Below are 17,431 nucleotides of genomic sequence, written 5' to 3'. Positions count from 1 at the left end.
TGCAGGCCCATCCTCCTTGCGCTTGCCCTCCGGGAAGCCCGCCCCTCGGAGTGCGCGGTCCTCGCGGAACTCGGGCAGCTTTGCACCCCTGCAGCTCCCCTGCCTTGCCCTCACGCCCTCGCTCGCTTTGTGCTTCCCCGTTGCTTGCATGGGCCTCGCTCTCCGCTCCAGCTCCTGCGCTCGTCGTCAAGGAACAAAACAGCAGTCCTCCCCGCTCGCGCCTCCCTCCTTGAACTCCTGCCAAGAGGTGGAGGAGTCAGGCTCAGGGCAGAGGCCTCGCGCTTCGGAACTAACAGTTCTCCCTGCTTCTGTTTTCTCACCTCTTAGGGTCCTCCCAGCCTTTGGGGGATGTAAGGATTTGGCAGGTGAATCCAGGCACGTGCGGCCTGGTGCTGCTTGCAAATTATCCATCCATGCATCTGTCCACGGACTCTGAGCTGCTTCCACGGTCCACAATAGTCTAACTGGAAGGAGCCTCGGTGTCCATCGACAGATGATGGATAGAGAAGCTGTGGTCTAGGTATTCAATGGAACATTCCTCAGCCATTAGAAACGACAAATACCCACCACTTGCTTCGAGGTGGATGGAACTGGAGGGTATGATGCTGAGTGAAGTAAGTCCATCGGAGAAGGACATTCTATGGTCTCATTCATTTGGGGAATATAAAAATTAGTGAAAGGGAATAAAGGGAAAGGAGAGAGGATGAGTGGGAAATATCAGTGAGGGAGACAGAACATGAGAGACTCCTAACTCTGGGAAATGAACAAGGGGTGGTGGAAAGGGGAGGTGGGCAGGGGGTGGGGATGACTGGGTGACTGGCACTGAGGGGGGCACTTGATGGGATGGATGAGCACTGGGTGTTAGGCTATATGTTGGCAAATTGAACTCCAATAAAAAAATTTTCAAAAAGGGAAATAGGAAATATATTTGAGTTGAAATAAAAAATATTAACAACAACAAAAAAAAAACAAATCGGGGTGGTTATTACTATTTTCCTTCTTGACTTCCGGCCCTCAAGCTTCTAACCGTCTGCTTTTCTCTCTGTCATGTTCGCTGACAAACTAATACATTTGCTGTCCAAACACAATCTGGAAGAGAGAGGATCTGTGCCTCTGCTAAGTGTGTCTAGGGTCATTGAGTCAGGACGAGCTGAAATAAAACCGTGTGAGGGAAAAAAGGGGATTTAGCAAGAGCATAGCTTAGATGGCAGAGAATGGGCACTTTGTACTATTTGTACACATTTGTACTATTACAAGACAGCTGGTGGGGACGTGGACGCCATGTGGTTCTGGCCGCATTCAGAGGGCAACCAGTTCCTTCCCATTCCTCCTGGGAAATCTGCCAGTTATTCCAGCAGGTCACAGATCCAGGCAGAGAAATCAAACTGGGATACCCAGAAGCCCATTCTGCTTTACTTTGAAATATATGGGTGGAAAGCTTGAGTAAAATGGAGCTCAGATGGGTTGGAGAGAAGACCTGGAGGTGTCTAACTGAAGGGTGACCTCCAGCCAGACCACGGGGCTTGAGAAGAGATGCCCGGGCACACCCCAGGGATGCAAAAGGAACACTTTCCTCCAATGAGTTGACCTATTCCCTATGTTGAGAAATGAGAAATGAAACTGAATCAGGCATCTTAAATGTTTTTAGCTTTATTTTATTATATGTGCATATTCAAACACAGAGGTCTTAATATCTTTCATAAATATCTTTCATAAACGTTTCAGTATTTATTCATATGCATTTTTTCCCATGCTCTTTGGTCATTCAGTATTCATAACAGACTTCAAAGTCATCTGAGGGAAGTTGGCTGTGTAATCAATCTTTTGTTTTTACCTATAAAATGGCTAATAAAGGATTTTCATCCTGCAGTCACAGTGACTATTGAAAAATATTATGGAGGTACATTGATCTGTAATGCTAAATGATCCTGAAATAATATAAGTAAATTTGTCTTAAGCTTTTCCAAATACATTCTGCCCTTGGTTTTTATTGTCCTGAGTGTCAAACCAAACTGTGTTTCTGAAATGCTGCAGTTAAGACCCACTAAAGTAAATGAGGAAGTGGGACTTTCTACTCACTGCCAAGACAAGGCCATGGAATTGGAAGTGTGAGGTCACAGGGCAACAGCATGACTCGGTGTGATAGCAGCAAATTCCAGAGACTTAATAACGTATCCCGTATAACTTGAGGAAGGGTATTTAGTTTGCATTTTGGACTGTAATTCCACTTACGACCTTTTCTTCCCGGTTGGTCCCTATAAACACCTTAGTCTCATCTTAGATAGTCTTAGAGCTAGGCAGCAGAGTGAAGAATGTTCTTTATGGACTAAAGGGACAGATATCAAAGAAGGGAGGAGATGTCACCCTGCCTTATGTTCTCTTGCAGGCATGAAATAGCAAGCCAGTTATTCCCAGCCTGTGCAACAGGCCCTAACTAACACCCAAGCACCAAATATTTCTTTTTTTTCACCACTGTCATGCCCAATTATGCCTTTTGACACTGTGGTTCTTAGTGACTTGTCCCAGTGCCCTCAATAGCTCAGTTTCCTTTTTAGGAAAAATCAAATATCTAATAGACTGATAGAAAGCAGCAAATACTGAAAAATGAAAGTAAAATTTTTGCTATAGAAAATGCTGTATCCAGGATTTGAACTGCTTTAATTGAATCCAAGTGGTATAAATCTATACCCACTATCATGGATGATACATGTTTATTCCAAGGTCTCTCAAAAGTTAATTTCAGAAGAAGCAACCCTCTTGGTTGTGTCCAATTTTTTATACACGGGAAGTAGGTGCCTGTTTTGCTTTTCCTTTAAACAAGATAAATATCATTAAGCATCATAGCTTAAGAAATAATCTAATCGGTATTTATCATATATAGTAATTTTTAGTCATCTACTCAATAATATTTTGATTATAAAAAAATTGTTAATTATATTGAACTTTTTTCCTGATCTTCCCCAAATGTGTTTTTTAAATAGTTATTCTTTCAAACTCCAGGTAACAGTACTCCTGAGAATACATCTTGTGACAATTTTATGCACATACATATAAATACTTTATCAATACACATAAACATTCAACACATTACATTCTACACATTTAAGGGCACCTTAAATGGAACAGCTGCACACATCTGCAAAACCTCAGGAGTCCCAGTATGAAAACATCCCCACTCTCTAAGGCCCTGTTTCTCAGAGTGGAGGCTTTTTTGCAAGGTACAACAATACTTGGCTTATTAAAAAAGTTTCCGACAGACTTCCATGACACTAGAGTGAAGGAGTCAGGCTGAAAGGCAGACAACGCCAGCGTAATCATGTTCAAAACAGCCTAGTACTTTTTAAATACACGTAAAGGTATTTAGAATTCTCGGATATTCAACAATCTTCTTTGACCCCTTTACTTTTTGAATACTTGATACAATTATACGTAGAGGATTTGGATCAAGAATCAAAAAACTGGAACAAAGTGCACGCATATATAGAGACTCATGTAGCCCAGACACTTGTCATTACCAAACATAAGGCCTCTAACACTAATTGAGCAGCATAATTTTTAACAGGCAAAATACATCAGCTTAGAAAGAATCATAAAACCACTTTATATGTATATTTCTGCACTTGAGAATTAATTCAGCATTAAGTAAATGTTCGGAAAATTTTGGAAAACATTAAAAGAGGCCATATACCCCCTCTATTTTCTCAATTGTGAGATTTGAAATTTTTCATTTTGTTCATTATCTGTAACTCACAGATATCTTTCATTCTCTTAGTAAATGGGATCAAAACCCCAAATTCTGTTTGAAAGTATAAATCATAACAGAAGCAATCCCTATTTAATAAGCAATTCTAACCAAAAAAATAATTTTTCTTTGTGATTTGGGTGAGTTCAGCAGATCTCCTCTCTATAAACATACTTTTCATAGCCAACATATTTGAAGTTGAAGCATACAGAACGTGTTTTCAATTCATTGCAATATAATCAAAATCTGTAACTTTAATTGGAGGACTAGAAAAATGCACACACGCACACACACACACACCCCACACCAATGTAGGTACATATGAATTTTTATATGCTTAGTAGTTATGCAACAGTTTCCTAATGCAAACTGTTAAAATTTTGAAATTCAGTTCTGAACTATATGATGCCAAGCCCTACTACAGGATCAGTAACACACTAGATATGGCCTCACAAGCCTCCTAAGTTTTATGCTTCTCTTGAAGTAATTAAACTTCAAGTTAAAGTAAAAATACACAAGCTGTGTCTATAAAGAGATTGCTCACTTTATAATTTTTCCTTATCAACGGAGATGTCTAAAGGATCCTAAGAAAATTGTTAACATTGAGATAAAGTTATTTTATTGAACCAATTCTAATAATAACCTTAATATCTGAAAATAGGCCCTCAAGGGCAGGCACAGGATACTGTAATCACATCTTCCAATATCTCCTAATCTTGGCATTGATGTGGTCATGGCTAGAAGTAGGAATACCATCTCTTTCTAGCTATTCTATTTACATTGAGTTTTTATCATAGTATAGGCTGTTTAGGTTCTTAATTCAAAATTACGTCTGAGTAGGTTTAGAATATTTTCTCTCTAACGTGGTTGTGAAATTGAATGATCTTAGGGCATTAGCATTTTGATTTACAACATGCAAGATAAATGACGGTTGAAAAATAAATATTGAAAAATCCACAGCTTTAAAAATAGTATTTTTTTTTTCTTCTTGCAAATGGCTGTATTGTCGATCAAAGCAAAAATGGCTGCAGGCTTATTTATTAGTCTCCTCAAACTATTATTTTCCTTATTGATTTTTTATGTAAATTGCTACTCATACAGCCACCTGATTTAATATTTTTGAAACTATAAAAATAAACATTTGCATGAGATGTATAATGTGAGTAATCTCAAAAATTGCATTCTCTTTTTAGAACATATTTGTTAATATTCCTAGGTAAGCAGCTCCATAATAGTATATATTTTTAACTGCTCAAGGCTTCTTGAATCATAAACAATGTGCAGTGAAATGGCTCTTTCCTCTTATTTCTTCCCTGGTTTTTATGGTCTTCACACAACCAAATTATCTTAGCCATCAACTTTTTAAAGATGTTTATGAAACAACGTGCGCATTAGCAGCAAAATCTACTGAGATTTGTGTCACCCGTTGGATGTAAAGTGCTGTGTTTTCATCTTTCCCAAGCAAAAGTATTCACCTTTATTGAAGCGATCCCTCCCACATCTTGTCTACACCTGCCACTCTTACAAGACACAGGATTAAACATGAGACTCGTCTAGGTCTCCGTCAGTCTCCCCCAGCTCGGTGGGTGTAAGGGCGAACTGGCTGGACAGCAGGGGGTTCTCCATGCCATGCTCCTCACTGATGTGAAGGACGGTGTCTCCATGCTGTAGGAGGATGGATGTCTCAAGGCCTGTGAATTCATCAGGGGCTGAGAGCTGCGTAGAGAGGGGGCTGTGTGCTGGAGCACCTTGGACTTCCGTGTCCTCTTTCTTTTCTCCTTCTTCAGTGGGGAGAGGCTCCCTCTGTCATCAAAAGGACCATAACATCATGGAGAGGCAGGACAGGTGTGAGGGAAGAGGATTAAAAGTGTTGTTGTCTACCTGAAGCTGAACAAGGAATCTCATGGCCAGTCCCAGCTCTCTCTTTTGCTACGTGGGAGCTCTCACAGGGACCTTTCCACCCTTGTAAGCCTGTTTGCTAACCTGCAGCAGGAGTGCGCTCTATGCCCTACACTACAAGGTAAGACTGTGAGGATAAGAGGAGATGATGGTGTTACCATGCTTGTTAACCATTAAACACTATACAAACATATGCAATAACATTGCCCCTTAAAATTCTTTAAATACCACTGGGAAGGACTCGGGACCTATGGGAATCCATTTATAAATACTGAAGGAAGAAAAAAAAATCAAAATAATGAGGAAAAAGATTGGAATAGAGAGTTCCTCTCATCTGATGCGATACAGGTGACTATTCAAAGGCTTCTAAATTAGACACTTTATTTTCCTCTTAAATTGAACTATCTTTCAACCAGGTGTCATATAGTGGTTTTCAATGGTTATTTCCGTTGTGAAATATTTTTCTCTTAGGTTTTTCATAACAAAGAATACCAAGGTTTCTCTTATTCCTTCTTAAGTAGATGTATTCCTGACCACATACGTTATATGGACATTCTTGTTCATGACAGCAGGACCATTGCCTGTCTGGGTAACAAAATGTTACAGATTCAGACTTAACAATATGGTATCCATGTTGTCCTATAGGTAAGGATGCAGGGGGCAAGCCTTGCCTGTTTCTTTAGAGCCCTCACCTGCCTGGGAGACAGGCTGTGAAGATCAGCAACTACAATGGCAGGGGAAGACGTGAGGACTGGTTTGCCCATTCCTTCTGGCTTCTTAGATGGGGCTGGGCTGCAGCCTTGTAACTGGCCTGTGGCCAGAAGTGCTTCTGGTGGGGCGGCTGCTGGTTCCGGCTGAGCCTCAATGAAGGTCACAGAACGTTTCTGATCTGCTGTAGGTCAGAAGTAAAGCAGTAAATAGGGAAAAAATATATCGACAGTGCTTACTCATTTGCTTTAACCATGGTTTCCTGGCTTTTCTTCGTAAAGACACTGCTGGCTTATTAAATAAATAAGAGTATATTTGACTATTATGTACATGTTTTGTTTGATTTCACCTCCTTTCTTATAAAGAGTAGGCCTTGGGCAGAAAAGAAATCATTATTACATAAATGGCTTAAAACCAGACCTCCATGGAGCATTAGGTGAACGTAGTCATCACTCATAACAGCTACCAACAAGACTGAGAAGTCCCTATCATTCATCATTTCTTTGTCTTCAGTAAGACACATAAAAAACTCAGTTCCTGGGTTGGGTAAAGAAAACACAACCTTCTAGAATCAAATCTCCTAGCATTTGTGGTTTACCTTGGATTGTTCCATTTCCCTAGGCACATGAGATAGGGATAGGTTGGAAAGGTGAAAAGAAGAAAAGGCACTCAAACATTCTGGGAAATTCTTCCCTTATCCTGAGCATGAGCTCAGGGGCTGCAGACCCTCCCAACTGCGTCGCCTGGCATCATGTCAATGGGATAGTCAGAAGGGACATGGGAGGCCTCACCAGCCGGCTTCGTCTTAGGTTGAATACTCCTGCGCGTGGTTGACAGCCGGGCCCCATGGCGGTTTTTGGGTTCAGTCTGCGTCTTCTGACGTGACAGTAGAGGACGTCTTAGCTAAAGAGAATAGGCAAAATAAAGCTAGCAAGAGGGCTCTAACTGCCTGGGAGGAAACTCTGCGCTCAGAGGATTCTGACTATGGTGTATTCTTTCCTGTATGGGTTTCTGTGGATGCTTGTATTTGTAGCTGGTAAAATAAATGGTGGCTTTTGGCATATGGAATGATTGAGTATTTGAACCTGGCATCCCCCCCCTTTAACCATTTCCACCTCCCGATCATTAGTTCTTTATGTAGTCCAAGGACATTAATTGACATAATTTAAAATAGTCAATGTGACAATTTCAAGATTCAAAACAAGTAAGTATTGCTTATCAATCAGCCTTAGCTCATCTAAAAGTTGTGGGATCCCTGGGTGGCGCAGCGGTTTGGCGCCTGCCTTTGGCCCGGGGCGCGATCCTGGAGACCCGGGATCGAATCCCACATCGGGCTCCCGGTGCATGGAGCCTGCTTCTCCCTCTGCCTGTGTCTCTGCCTCTCTCTCTCTGTGACTGTCATAAATAAATAAAAAAAATTTAAAAAAATAAAAAAAAATAAAATAAAATAAAAAAAAAATAAAAGTTGTAGTTAAGGGGCAGCCCTGGTGGCCCAGTGGTTTAGAGCCACCTTTGGCCCAGGGTGTGATCCTGGGGACCCGGAATCAAGTCCCACCTCGGGCTCCCTGCATGGAGCCTGCTTCTCCCTCTGCACCCCACCCCCCGTGTGTCTCATGAGTAAATAAATAAAATCTTTAAAAATAAAATAAAATAAAACTTGTAGTTAAACACACGCTAACTCTTAAGGGGAGGTTGATGAAAAAATTTCAGATCCTGAGAAAGCATCTGCAATCCAAATCAATATTGGGAAACTCCAATCAAAGCAACTGTACAAAGCCTCATTTAAATTTGTATGTAGAGAGTAAAGGGACCCCACCTGAGGAAATGTGTAAAGATGATCTTTACTTTGATTTCAAGTTTAACTTGAATCATTGATCTTGCAATGAAGAAAGGACAACTGTGTCTATGCCTCTGTACAGAAACAGGTCTTACATCAACTTTATAACAAATCTTTCTGGCTCAGTAACTTTGGTTGGGAAAGAAGGTTTCTAGATAGGGAACAAATGGAAGTATAGCCTGCTTATGTTATTAAGTAATCAGCTTTACTAAGAAGCTAAACTAGAAGCTAAAAATTCCCTGCTTTCCCAAGTACTTGCGTTTATAAAGTTGATCTGTACTGATTATTTCAGGTGGGGAGAAGGCAAAAATATGATTTTCATATACATAGGAATTACAAGTTAGATAGAGCTTCTGTTTCATAAGATGACTCTCCCACCCTTTCTAGGTCTGCTTACCTGCCTCAGGCCCCTCTTCCTCCCCAGTGGTTGCTGAATGAGGAGATTCTGTTGGCCAGGTTCACTCTGTACACTTGCCACCCTGTCAAGCATCAATAGTGTTAGTGCGCCCCAGAGAGAGTACAGGTGACTGTCCTCTGGTGGGTGTTAGCCAAAATCACTTCTATGAAACAGTCACTTCAAAGATACCATTATCTTTGAAGGAAGTATGGGAAAAGGATCTCTGGGATGGGAGATTTCAAGGGTTTGGGAGGGAGGATGAGGCTGTGTAGCCCCAAGCTGCCAAAATTGAGATTTTGTTTTTAGTCACTGATGCCGTATCTATTATTCAGCAAAACATTGGTTCGATCACACCCCTGGTTTGGAAGCCACCAAAAGGTTAAAGGTGTCGTATTCTAATCTCAATTTTTTTTTTTTTTCCAAGGGGAAGGGAAAAGGTGGTGACAAACAAACACAAACAACTCTATCACATGGATGGGAACACCTTTGTTAAAATTTCGATTTAAATGAAAATAAGATGGACAGATACCAAACACATCAGACACAGAATCCATTTGGGTGAAGGGGCACATTCAACACATGTTTGCAGCCTGAAGTCTCTGTGACTACTGAGTAAATGAATAGTCACACAGGTAGACAATTAAATATTCTTTAAGAAAAGATTTTAGATTTAAAAGACCAGCAACATAATTAGGCTATCAGCAGAATTCAGAAACTTAATTGAATAGCTGCACTCATATTGCACGACTGATAAAAACCACCACCTGCTCCCCCCAAATTACTGTGTATGTGTGTCTTTTATACGCAAAAATGATTCCTGACAGTGGTTGCTACTTCAGTGTTGGGTGAGGCTGAAAATAGTGTCATGGGCCCATGATCCATTTTCATTCTGCATGCATGTATAATAGGTATTTATAATGGGAATGGGGGTGAAAAAAAAAGGAAATGTATCGTGCCCCAGAGAACATTGTAATCCTATGGATGATGCCAATGTGCTTATTTGGTTAACAGGTAATTTCTGCTTTGCCTTTGCAAAAGGAGAGTCATCTACAAATAGTTTTTGGAGTAAAATATTCCACAGAGGAATCCAGAGTCAGCAACTGTCCAGGAAAAAGAAAGACTATATTCATTCATCTCCATTTTTTTTTTTTTTAATGAGCTAGCTAAAAAATCTAGCTGCAGTTATAGGGAGAGAAACTGGTGGTAAGATAGGACAATCAGATGTTTCCCCTGTTATGTTAATGACTAGTTAACCATCATGTGGTTGATGGCCGTATCTGTCATTTTTAAAAAATCTTACTCATATTTCCACTGGAAGAAAAATCAATGATTCCCAAATGGAGTTTATCAAAGGTTTTATGAAATAAGGATGTAATTATATCATAATTACACCACTTGGGATACACAGTACAAAATTCCATAAAGAGTCCCCAAACAGATGCTTTTTAAATGTTCTTGTTCTCTTTAATGTCAAGTTCAAAAGATCAATATGCATTATTTTTATATATATGTGACCTTTCTATGAAGATGGAAAATTATTTGAAGTAACAACGCAATAAATTCTGATAAGCAATCCAGACTATGTCGCTGGCATGTTTGAAGTGACATCTCCTTATTAATTATACATTTTAGCATGTGCCTTAAATTGGAATGAGTATTCAATCACCATATGCACAGAAGTAGAAACAAGTTTCTCCCAGATACCAAGCAAAGCTTTCTTTGGAATGGTTTCTTCATTGACATCTAAATGTTACCTCAGTTCCCTTGGCCGTAAAGGGAGGTTAATACTTACCACCTACCTCCCATTAAGGTAGAGAAAAGAAGTTAGTTGATGTAAAATGGTTTGAACATGAAAAGGGATGTATCTTGCATGCTTCTTTGTTTTACATTTGATATTTGTAATGAGTTTATTGCTTCTAGAATGCTAAAAGGAAGTAGGTTATAAAATATTTTGAAAATAATTGGGCAGAGAAAATGAAATTGAGGCAGTCCACTTGTCTCATTTTTATTCAGTAACCCGAGATCGTGAGAAAAAAATGGTGCAAGAAAAGAAATACACGTTACTCAGGGAGTGTTAAATGTCAAAGCATAATGGTAATTTCATGATGATTATTCCAAGAGAGGATCATAAGCATCAAAATTTTCTCTATGGATAGAGAGGCTTAGATCTAAGAAATGAATCAAGTTTATAGCTTTAGTAATTAGCTGTTTTATGTAAATGATACAGCATTTCATCAGTGGAATGCACACATCAAAGATGAAATTATAGAACATGTCCCTGGAAATAGTATATCCCAGCTAATACATTATATTCTTCCTAAAAAATGTGATGCTGTCATGGTTGTACTGGGGACATCAGAGTCTGGCTTAACTGTGTGCAGTTGGGACACATTATAAACAGCCAGAGAAGTTCATAATGGAAGTAATTTATGCAGAACATATTACTTTCTCTCAGGTCTATATCAAATTGCATATAAAAAGTAGTTTCAATTTAGTTTCAATTTCTCTCCAAGTCATGTACTATTTTAGTCATCTGTAGGATTTACGATTTATGACCATAGGAATGTATAATACTAAAACCAACCAGGAGAAGACCAAGGTGTTTCCCCCAAGCACCTCTCTAAAGAAGATTGGTTTCTTGAAAATGTCAATCTTGAGAGTGAGAAATGGTTGATTTTCCAAAGTTTCACAAAATGATAGTTTCAAACAATACAGATAAAAGGAACTAAAATATTCTAAATTGAAGCTAAAATTGTCCTTCGTATTTTTGAGTCACTGAAAAACATCACTATGGCAAACCATATCATGATCTACATTTTAGGGAAGTACATGCACTTGGGGCTTAGCAGAATTTTGACTCAAATGTCCATGAAAAACAAAACCTCCTCACTCGAAATGCAAGGAAGTAAATTATAATCTAGTGAAGTTCAGACGATGTTAGGAGAACAATTCTGGCACAAATTACCTCTCTTTCCTTCTTTTGGCCTGAGGGCCTGTATTGTAGTGTAGAAATATGTATGCCTCTCCTACATGGGATGTATACCTAATGGTACTTCATAAAACACATTATAGGTGAATAAAGGGGACATTCAGTCATGTAATAAAATATAATACGTAAAAATATAATAATTCATATTATTCATCTAAAATTACAAAAATGCATAGATTGGGACATTGATATATTTCATAAATAAAAAATTTAAGTGGAAATACTAGGTAAGACTAACACATGGAAAGTGAATTAGTATTTTCCTTGTCTTCACCTGTGCTTTTCGTTCTCAATTTTAACATGGTTATTAGAGAAATCTAGAGGTGGAATCCAAGACGCAAAGCAAAGCCATTTACCCTGAGTGATTGTCTTGTGATTGGAATGAAGAAAGCCAGCACTAAAGGAGCCATAAAACATTTGTAGATAGTAGGGAAAAAGAAGACAAAATTCTACTTTTCCCTTTCCCAATAAAAGATCATTGTTTAAAATCTGGTTAGCCTCCACAATGTCGAGGAGCAACAAGTCCTGTTCCCTTAGAAGTCCTGGCTGGATTAAGAATCAATTAACATGAGTCAGATTAACAGCAGAAAATCAAATTTAATAAGTTTAAGTATGGAGAATCCACACAGACACGGAAATTCCAAAGATGGGCAAAATGAAGTGTATATGTCATTCTAAACTAAGGAGAACGGGTTTGGGGTAGGGATTTCAGAGGAAAGGAATGCACTTCACAGGGTGATAAGAAGAGCAGATGTTTGGTAATTAGATGTTTGCCTTACTATACAGATGGGTCACTCAGATAAAATTTGTCTCTGTTAATAAACCCTTATTCTGGGAAAGACCTCCAATTAAGAGCTGGCTGCGTGGTTAAGAGAAGGACAAAATTTCTCTCAACACCACAGGGTCTCTAGTGCCTTCAGCTCAAAATAATCCACATGCTAAAATGGCACATTCTAGGGGAGTCTGTCCTGACCTCCTTCAACATTATCCAGAAAATGTATGCTAAATGCCACAGGATTTAGAGATTAGTGGCTGGACTCCGAGTAAAAAGGGAATCATCTGGATCTCAGATAGCCAGTAAGAACTGAAGCAGCATTGGTACAGGACATATCTGTGTATCACAACACATTTTCTTAGCTGTTCACTCAAAGGATTAAAACATTTTTCTAAGTACTTGGAGAGTACTTGCCAAGTTTTCATACTTTGAAAATGTGGATGATCATGATATGGGTTCTACTAAATAGGTTATTTTAATTTTGTCTCATCCAGGCTACATAGTCTTGTTTAAACTTGAGCCACATTCTTATTTTTCACTGGGATTAAAATTACCCTTACAGAATCAAATAGCATTCTAATCTCTTTCTTAAAAATCAGAACTGATTATCAATTCATGCCTTTCAGAGTATTCTAACGTGTCCAAACAAAATCTAATTTTCAAGGATAAACATCCAGGCTTAAGTGCTTGAATAACTTCTGTATGTCTAATTCTTCTGGTGAGAAAACATGATGGACAGTGTGTGTATTTGGGGATTTCTAGGCCTCTACGAGTAATACTCTCAATGGAAGAGAATGGGATACTATTTTATTAATTTCTAAAAGAATCTTTGCTCCATAGCATAGTGCTTCTAACAGGCTGATACTTCTTGTGATGAATATTTAAAAGAAATCAGATAACACAGGTTAAAAAAAAATCCTGGAAGAAGTTTTCAAAAGGTCTGTGTAATTTTTATTGGCTGTTACCAATTCATTGGGTCACCCTAGTTATTCTGGTTTCTTCCTCATTTATCCCTCAGGCCAACTTGTCCCACTGACCTAAAATAAATGCTCTTTCAAAAGCAAATCTCCAGAAAGTTTACCAAAATATGGGGGTTAGGGGAGAAATGGGGTTTATTACTTTCCCTTGGGCATGCTTCCTGGTATTATTATTATTATTATTTTTGTAAGTAGGCTCAGTGCCCAGCATGGAGCCCAACATGGGGCTTGAACCCACGACCCTGAGATGAAGACCTGAGCTGAGATCAAGAGTCAGATGCTTAACCTACTATGCCACCCAGGTGCCCTGCTTCCTGGTATTCTTGAAGGTTCGGAGCCAGATTCTCCTTAGGACTACTTTGGATGTATTTTAGCTCCTGAGTGCTCGGGTATGTGCTAAATATAATTGCCATGGTTAGAGCCTACTGCTTCCTTAGGGTCTTAAGAGTCAGCAACATAAACATATGTTTCATGCCCAAAATAAGATTACTTGGAAACCAAATATAAGTGCATATCCTATTTTATGAACTGACCTCAGTAAATACCAAAAGTTCCTCTCCTCCAAAGAGAACTTGGTGACATGATGGAGTTCAAGAAATACATCTTGCAGTGTGTGGCAAAGGTGGATGTGCTACTGCCTGGTGAAATATCCCTGCATCAACAGAATTACTTAGAATCCAGCATTAATGCCTCATCTTCTGTTTTCTTAATGACCACCATGGAGTCTGGGTGGCTAACACCCAGAACAAAAACACGCCAGTTATAGGAACAACAGATCCACACAGTTGGTCTAAAACAGTCTCCAAAGTCCTGACATGACTGACTAATTCAGTTGTAGATAAAAACTATATAGCTTTGGCTCTGAAATAGTCTCACGTAGCAAGAACTTTGGGTTTATTCTCACTAGTGCTGGACCCAGGGCAGATTGGTTCTGATAAATCCCAGCTCAGCAATTTGAACCCTGAACCTACTAGAGATGGCCAAATCCTTTAGAACATTTATTAAAATCAACTCGAATTCTTGCTTTCTGTCACCAAACCTGACCTAGTACTTACTCAGCAAGAGGAAAATCTGGCCTAATTAGAAAAGCCGTGGGCCTAAGTTGGCTGATTAGAAGGCCGATTTCATCCTTTCCACTCTCAGAGGGCCACTGAAATTCTCTTCTAAGCAAGGTTCACCTATCTCACATGCAACTTTAAGCAAAACAGATTGTTCTTTGAAAGTAGTGGTTATGGTGCTAGACTTGGTTCAGATCTCTTCAAACACCGTGAACAATGAGGGGAAACCGACTTGAGGACCATCTTGTTCCTCCTCGTCCCTGCAGCTCTAGATAATGGAGTTAGGCCTGCACTCTGCAGCACTTCCACATTTACCACCAATAGCCTGATCTGTCAAGGCAAGGGCTCGCAAACACAAATGAATGTCATGAATTATGGGTCTAGTAAAAAAAATGATACACCTGATAATGGACTAAATTTCCCATTTTCAGTTGCCAAAGAAAATGTGAAATCTGAACAAGATGCAAAGAAAACAAAGAGAAAAACAGAAAAGAATATCCTGGCACAGGAACAGCCTCTCAACATTTCCTCATCTTTGTGATAAAGCAATAAACACGTTGTATTGTACTCACTACATAATGCGAACCTGGAAGGGAATGTTTTTCTCTTGAGATGGAACTAAGGTACTGTTAGAATGAACAAGAAGCATTACCCCTAATGAGGATTAGTTGAGAGGTGTGGATCAACGGCACAAGAGTAGGAATGTTTGACAGGGTTTATCTGAGTGTTAAAGGTGCAGTCCCCCTTTCTGATGCTTTAAACCAATAGCCAAGACATTGTATTGTCTGCATCATGAGACGTCTCTTACTTACCAGGAAATGTTTGTGTCTGATATTTCATGGCAAGGTTTGGAGTCATCTTTGTGCTGGGACAGACATTCTTTTTATCAGTGTCCTTTGAACAAGCTACTATAATAGCCTGCCACATAGCATGCATCAAAGAGAGGGAATTATATAAATTGTATTGACATTGCTACTCTTATTATAGCAGCATTGTTTGTTTTCTTACCATTCATGCCATGAGCTAAAAGACCTGTCTGGATTTAATAAGGGGCTTCTTGATGATGGGGAGTCGTATTAAAAGGCTTCTGAAAAACAATTCTTAGGGGATATAGGTGTGGGAGGGAATGATTTGTTGGGAGAAAGTTAACATTTAGCATATCAAACTTTTTAGATGTCCGTGGGACAAGCCCTTAAAAAACCTCCACAGATTTTTTTTTTTCTTAAGTAAGCTTTTTAGCTTATTTGTGATTGAGCTCTGAAGCTGAAAATGAAGGAGGCTACACCTTTGACTTCCAGGCTCGTGTGTTCATGAGCAACAAAGGGCAAGAAATGGAAATAGATATCAAGACGGGGGGGCGAGAGGAGACAGAGAGACAGAGAGACAGAGAGACAGGGAACAGCTAGTTTCCCAGCACAGACACCAATAGACAGGTAGCGTTGACACTGTACCTAGAGAGGCTGCCCTCGGCGGCCAGGCCCTGGGAGTCATCGAGGACATTAGGTTCACTGCAGGAGGGGTAGGGAGATGAAGCATTTAGGGAAAGAAAATGCAAACAAATAAAAGAAAAAGAAAAAAAGGCATGCAATTTTCTGCTTCCAAGAGCCAAAAAATAAATAAATAAATTTAACAGAACAAGAAGGAGAAGGAGACAGGTAACCATTTCACCTTGTGCTGGGTTTGTCAAGACATAGGACTCAAGGCAATGGGGGAAGGGGAGGGACTTTGGGTGGGTATGACTCTCAGAGGAGTGATCTATTTATTGGTCAAGAATTGGGACTTAAAATGAGCTCCAAATGGACACATGAGCTCTGAAATGCATTGCAAAATGAATCTGTAGAAGATGAGACTATCATTCCTTTGGTGACCATTTGGCTAAGTGATTATGACTTTTCACTTGTCTTATTATGTACATGATTCTTCATTGACCAGGACCCTACCTACTTCTCTCTTGTGTGTTGTGACATTATTACACAAAAACCACTTACCATGAATTGCCACAACCAAATTCTTGGAACTGAGGCCATTAAGAAAAGCAAAGAAAGAACTCAACTTCCCTTGCTAATTTTGCAATGAAAATGCAAGTCAACAAATGGGAGGAAGATAACCCTGGAATATTCACGTGGCACTCTCATTTACCTCCTTCCTCCATCCTCTAGTGACTCAATTGTAAATGCCAAAAGAAGAAACCTGTCAGGTTGGTGAGAGAATAATTAAATGGTTTATTGATTTATTTGGATGCAGCTAATTTGGGGATTTGTAAACAGAAACTGTGTCATACTTTCTCTTTCTCTCCTTTACTAGACAGCATTGAACTAAGCAAGCACCCACAAGGTACTCAATAAACACTTATTAAATTGAATGGAATTAAACTATTTAGAAAGCTGGAGCACCTGCCCTCCTAAATTGTTTACCTAATTGTACACTGTAGAAATAGTCTCTGACTCCAGAGAGAGGCTCCTTTTCCCTAACATAGACATTACTGCCTTCATTAGCCTTCCAAAATATGAGTCAACCCAAAGGGCTGAACTATATGATTTTTCTGGATTTCCCACATATCCATAAGAGACCAAATTTTCTCCCTTGAAACAAGTTAATTTCTTAATGAATATGTACAAAGGGAATGGTCTGGTTAGTTTAGGTAAATCACAAAAAAAACCCTCTATGTTAAATTCCTACAATTCTCTAATTTAAATAAAACTTTCACATGAATTGGTAGACACTAATATCAAATGCTTTTATATTTTTTTGGGACATTTTATAGTTTAGTTCTAGTTTTGTTCGTGCATTTTATTTAAAAGACCTCCTTTTTAAAGGTAAATTAGCAAAAGGTAGGTGAAACAATCTCTTGCAATGATAGTAACCATTATATATCATTAATTTTTGTAATAACCAAATAGTATATAAGATACTGCTTTCTTTGCAAGTATGCAATTTACTTATTAATCATTTTTTTGTCATTTCCCCCTGTTTTTTTAATATTCTCCAAAGTTAGGCTTTATTCACAAATTTTATTTCATCTGTAAAGTTCATGAACTATTTGCTAAAG

The 17,431-nt window shown here is 39.0% G+C and overlaps 1 protein-coding gene across 14 annotated transcripts in view; it reads right to left on the bottom strand.

The window, feature by feature from the left end:
• Positions 1-1,628: 1,628 nt before the first annotated feature.
• UNC80 (unc-80 homolog, NALCN channel complex subunit) overlaps positions 1,629-17,431 on the bottom strand; it is a 215,364-nt gene continuing 199,561 nt past the window's right edge. For 8 of the 14 annotated variants that reach the window (XM_038585623.1, XM_038585612.1, XM_038585613.1 and 5 more), the window contains 5 exons: positions 15,834-15,890; positions 8,584-8,665; positions 7,141-7,252; positions 6,334-6,533; positions 1,629-5,545 (listed from right to left, as the gene is read on the bottom strand). In XM_038585623.1, coding sequence (XP_038441551.1) covers positions 5,279-5,545; positions 6,334-6,533; positions 7,141-7,252; positions 8,584-8,665; positions 15,834-15,890 — 718 coding nt within the window. In that variant the 3' untranslated portion in view covers positions 1,629-5,278. The remainder of the gene's footprint in view (positions 5,546-6,333; positions 6,534-7,140; positions 7,253-8,583; positions 8,666-15,833; positions 15,891-17,431) is intronic. The other 6 variants (XM_038585625.1, XM_038585620.1, XM_038585621.1 and 3 more) reach the window with 4 other exon arrangements.

The sequence above is a fragment of the Canis lupus genome, chromosome 37 (assembly GCF_011100685.1).
Source record: "Canis lupus familiaris isolate Mischka breed German Shepherd chromosome 37, alternate assembly UU_Cfam_GSD_1.0, whole genome shotgun sequence".
Classification (NCBI taxonomy): Eukaryota; Metazoa; Chordata; class Mammalia; order Carnivora; family Canidae; genus Canis; species Canis lupus.
Note: the sequence above shows the minus strand (reverse complement) of the source record. Positions and strands in the feature narration are given on the sequence as shown.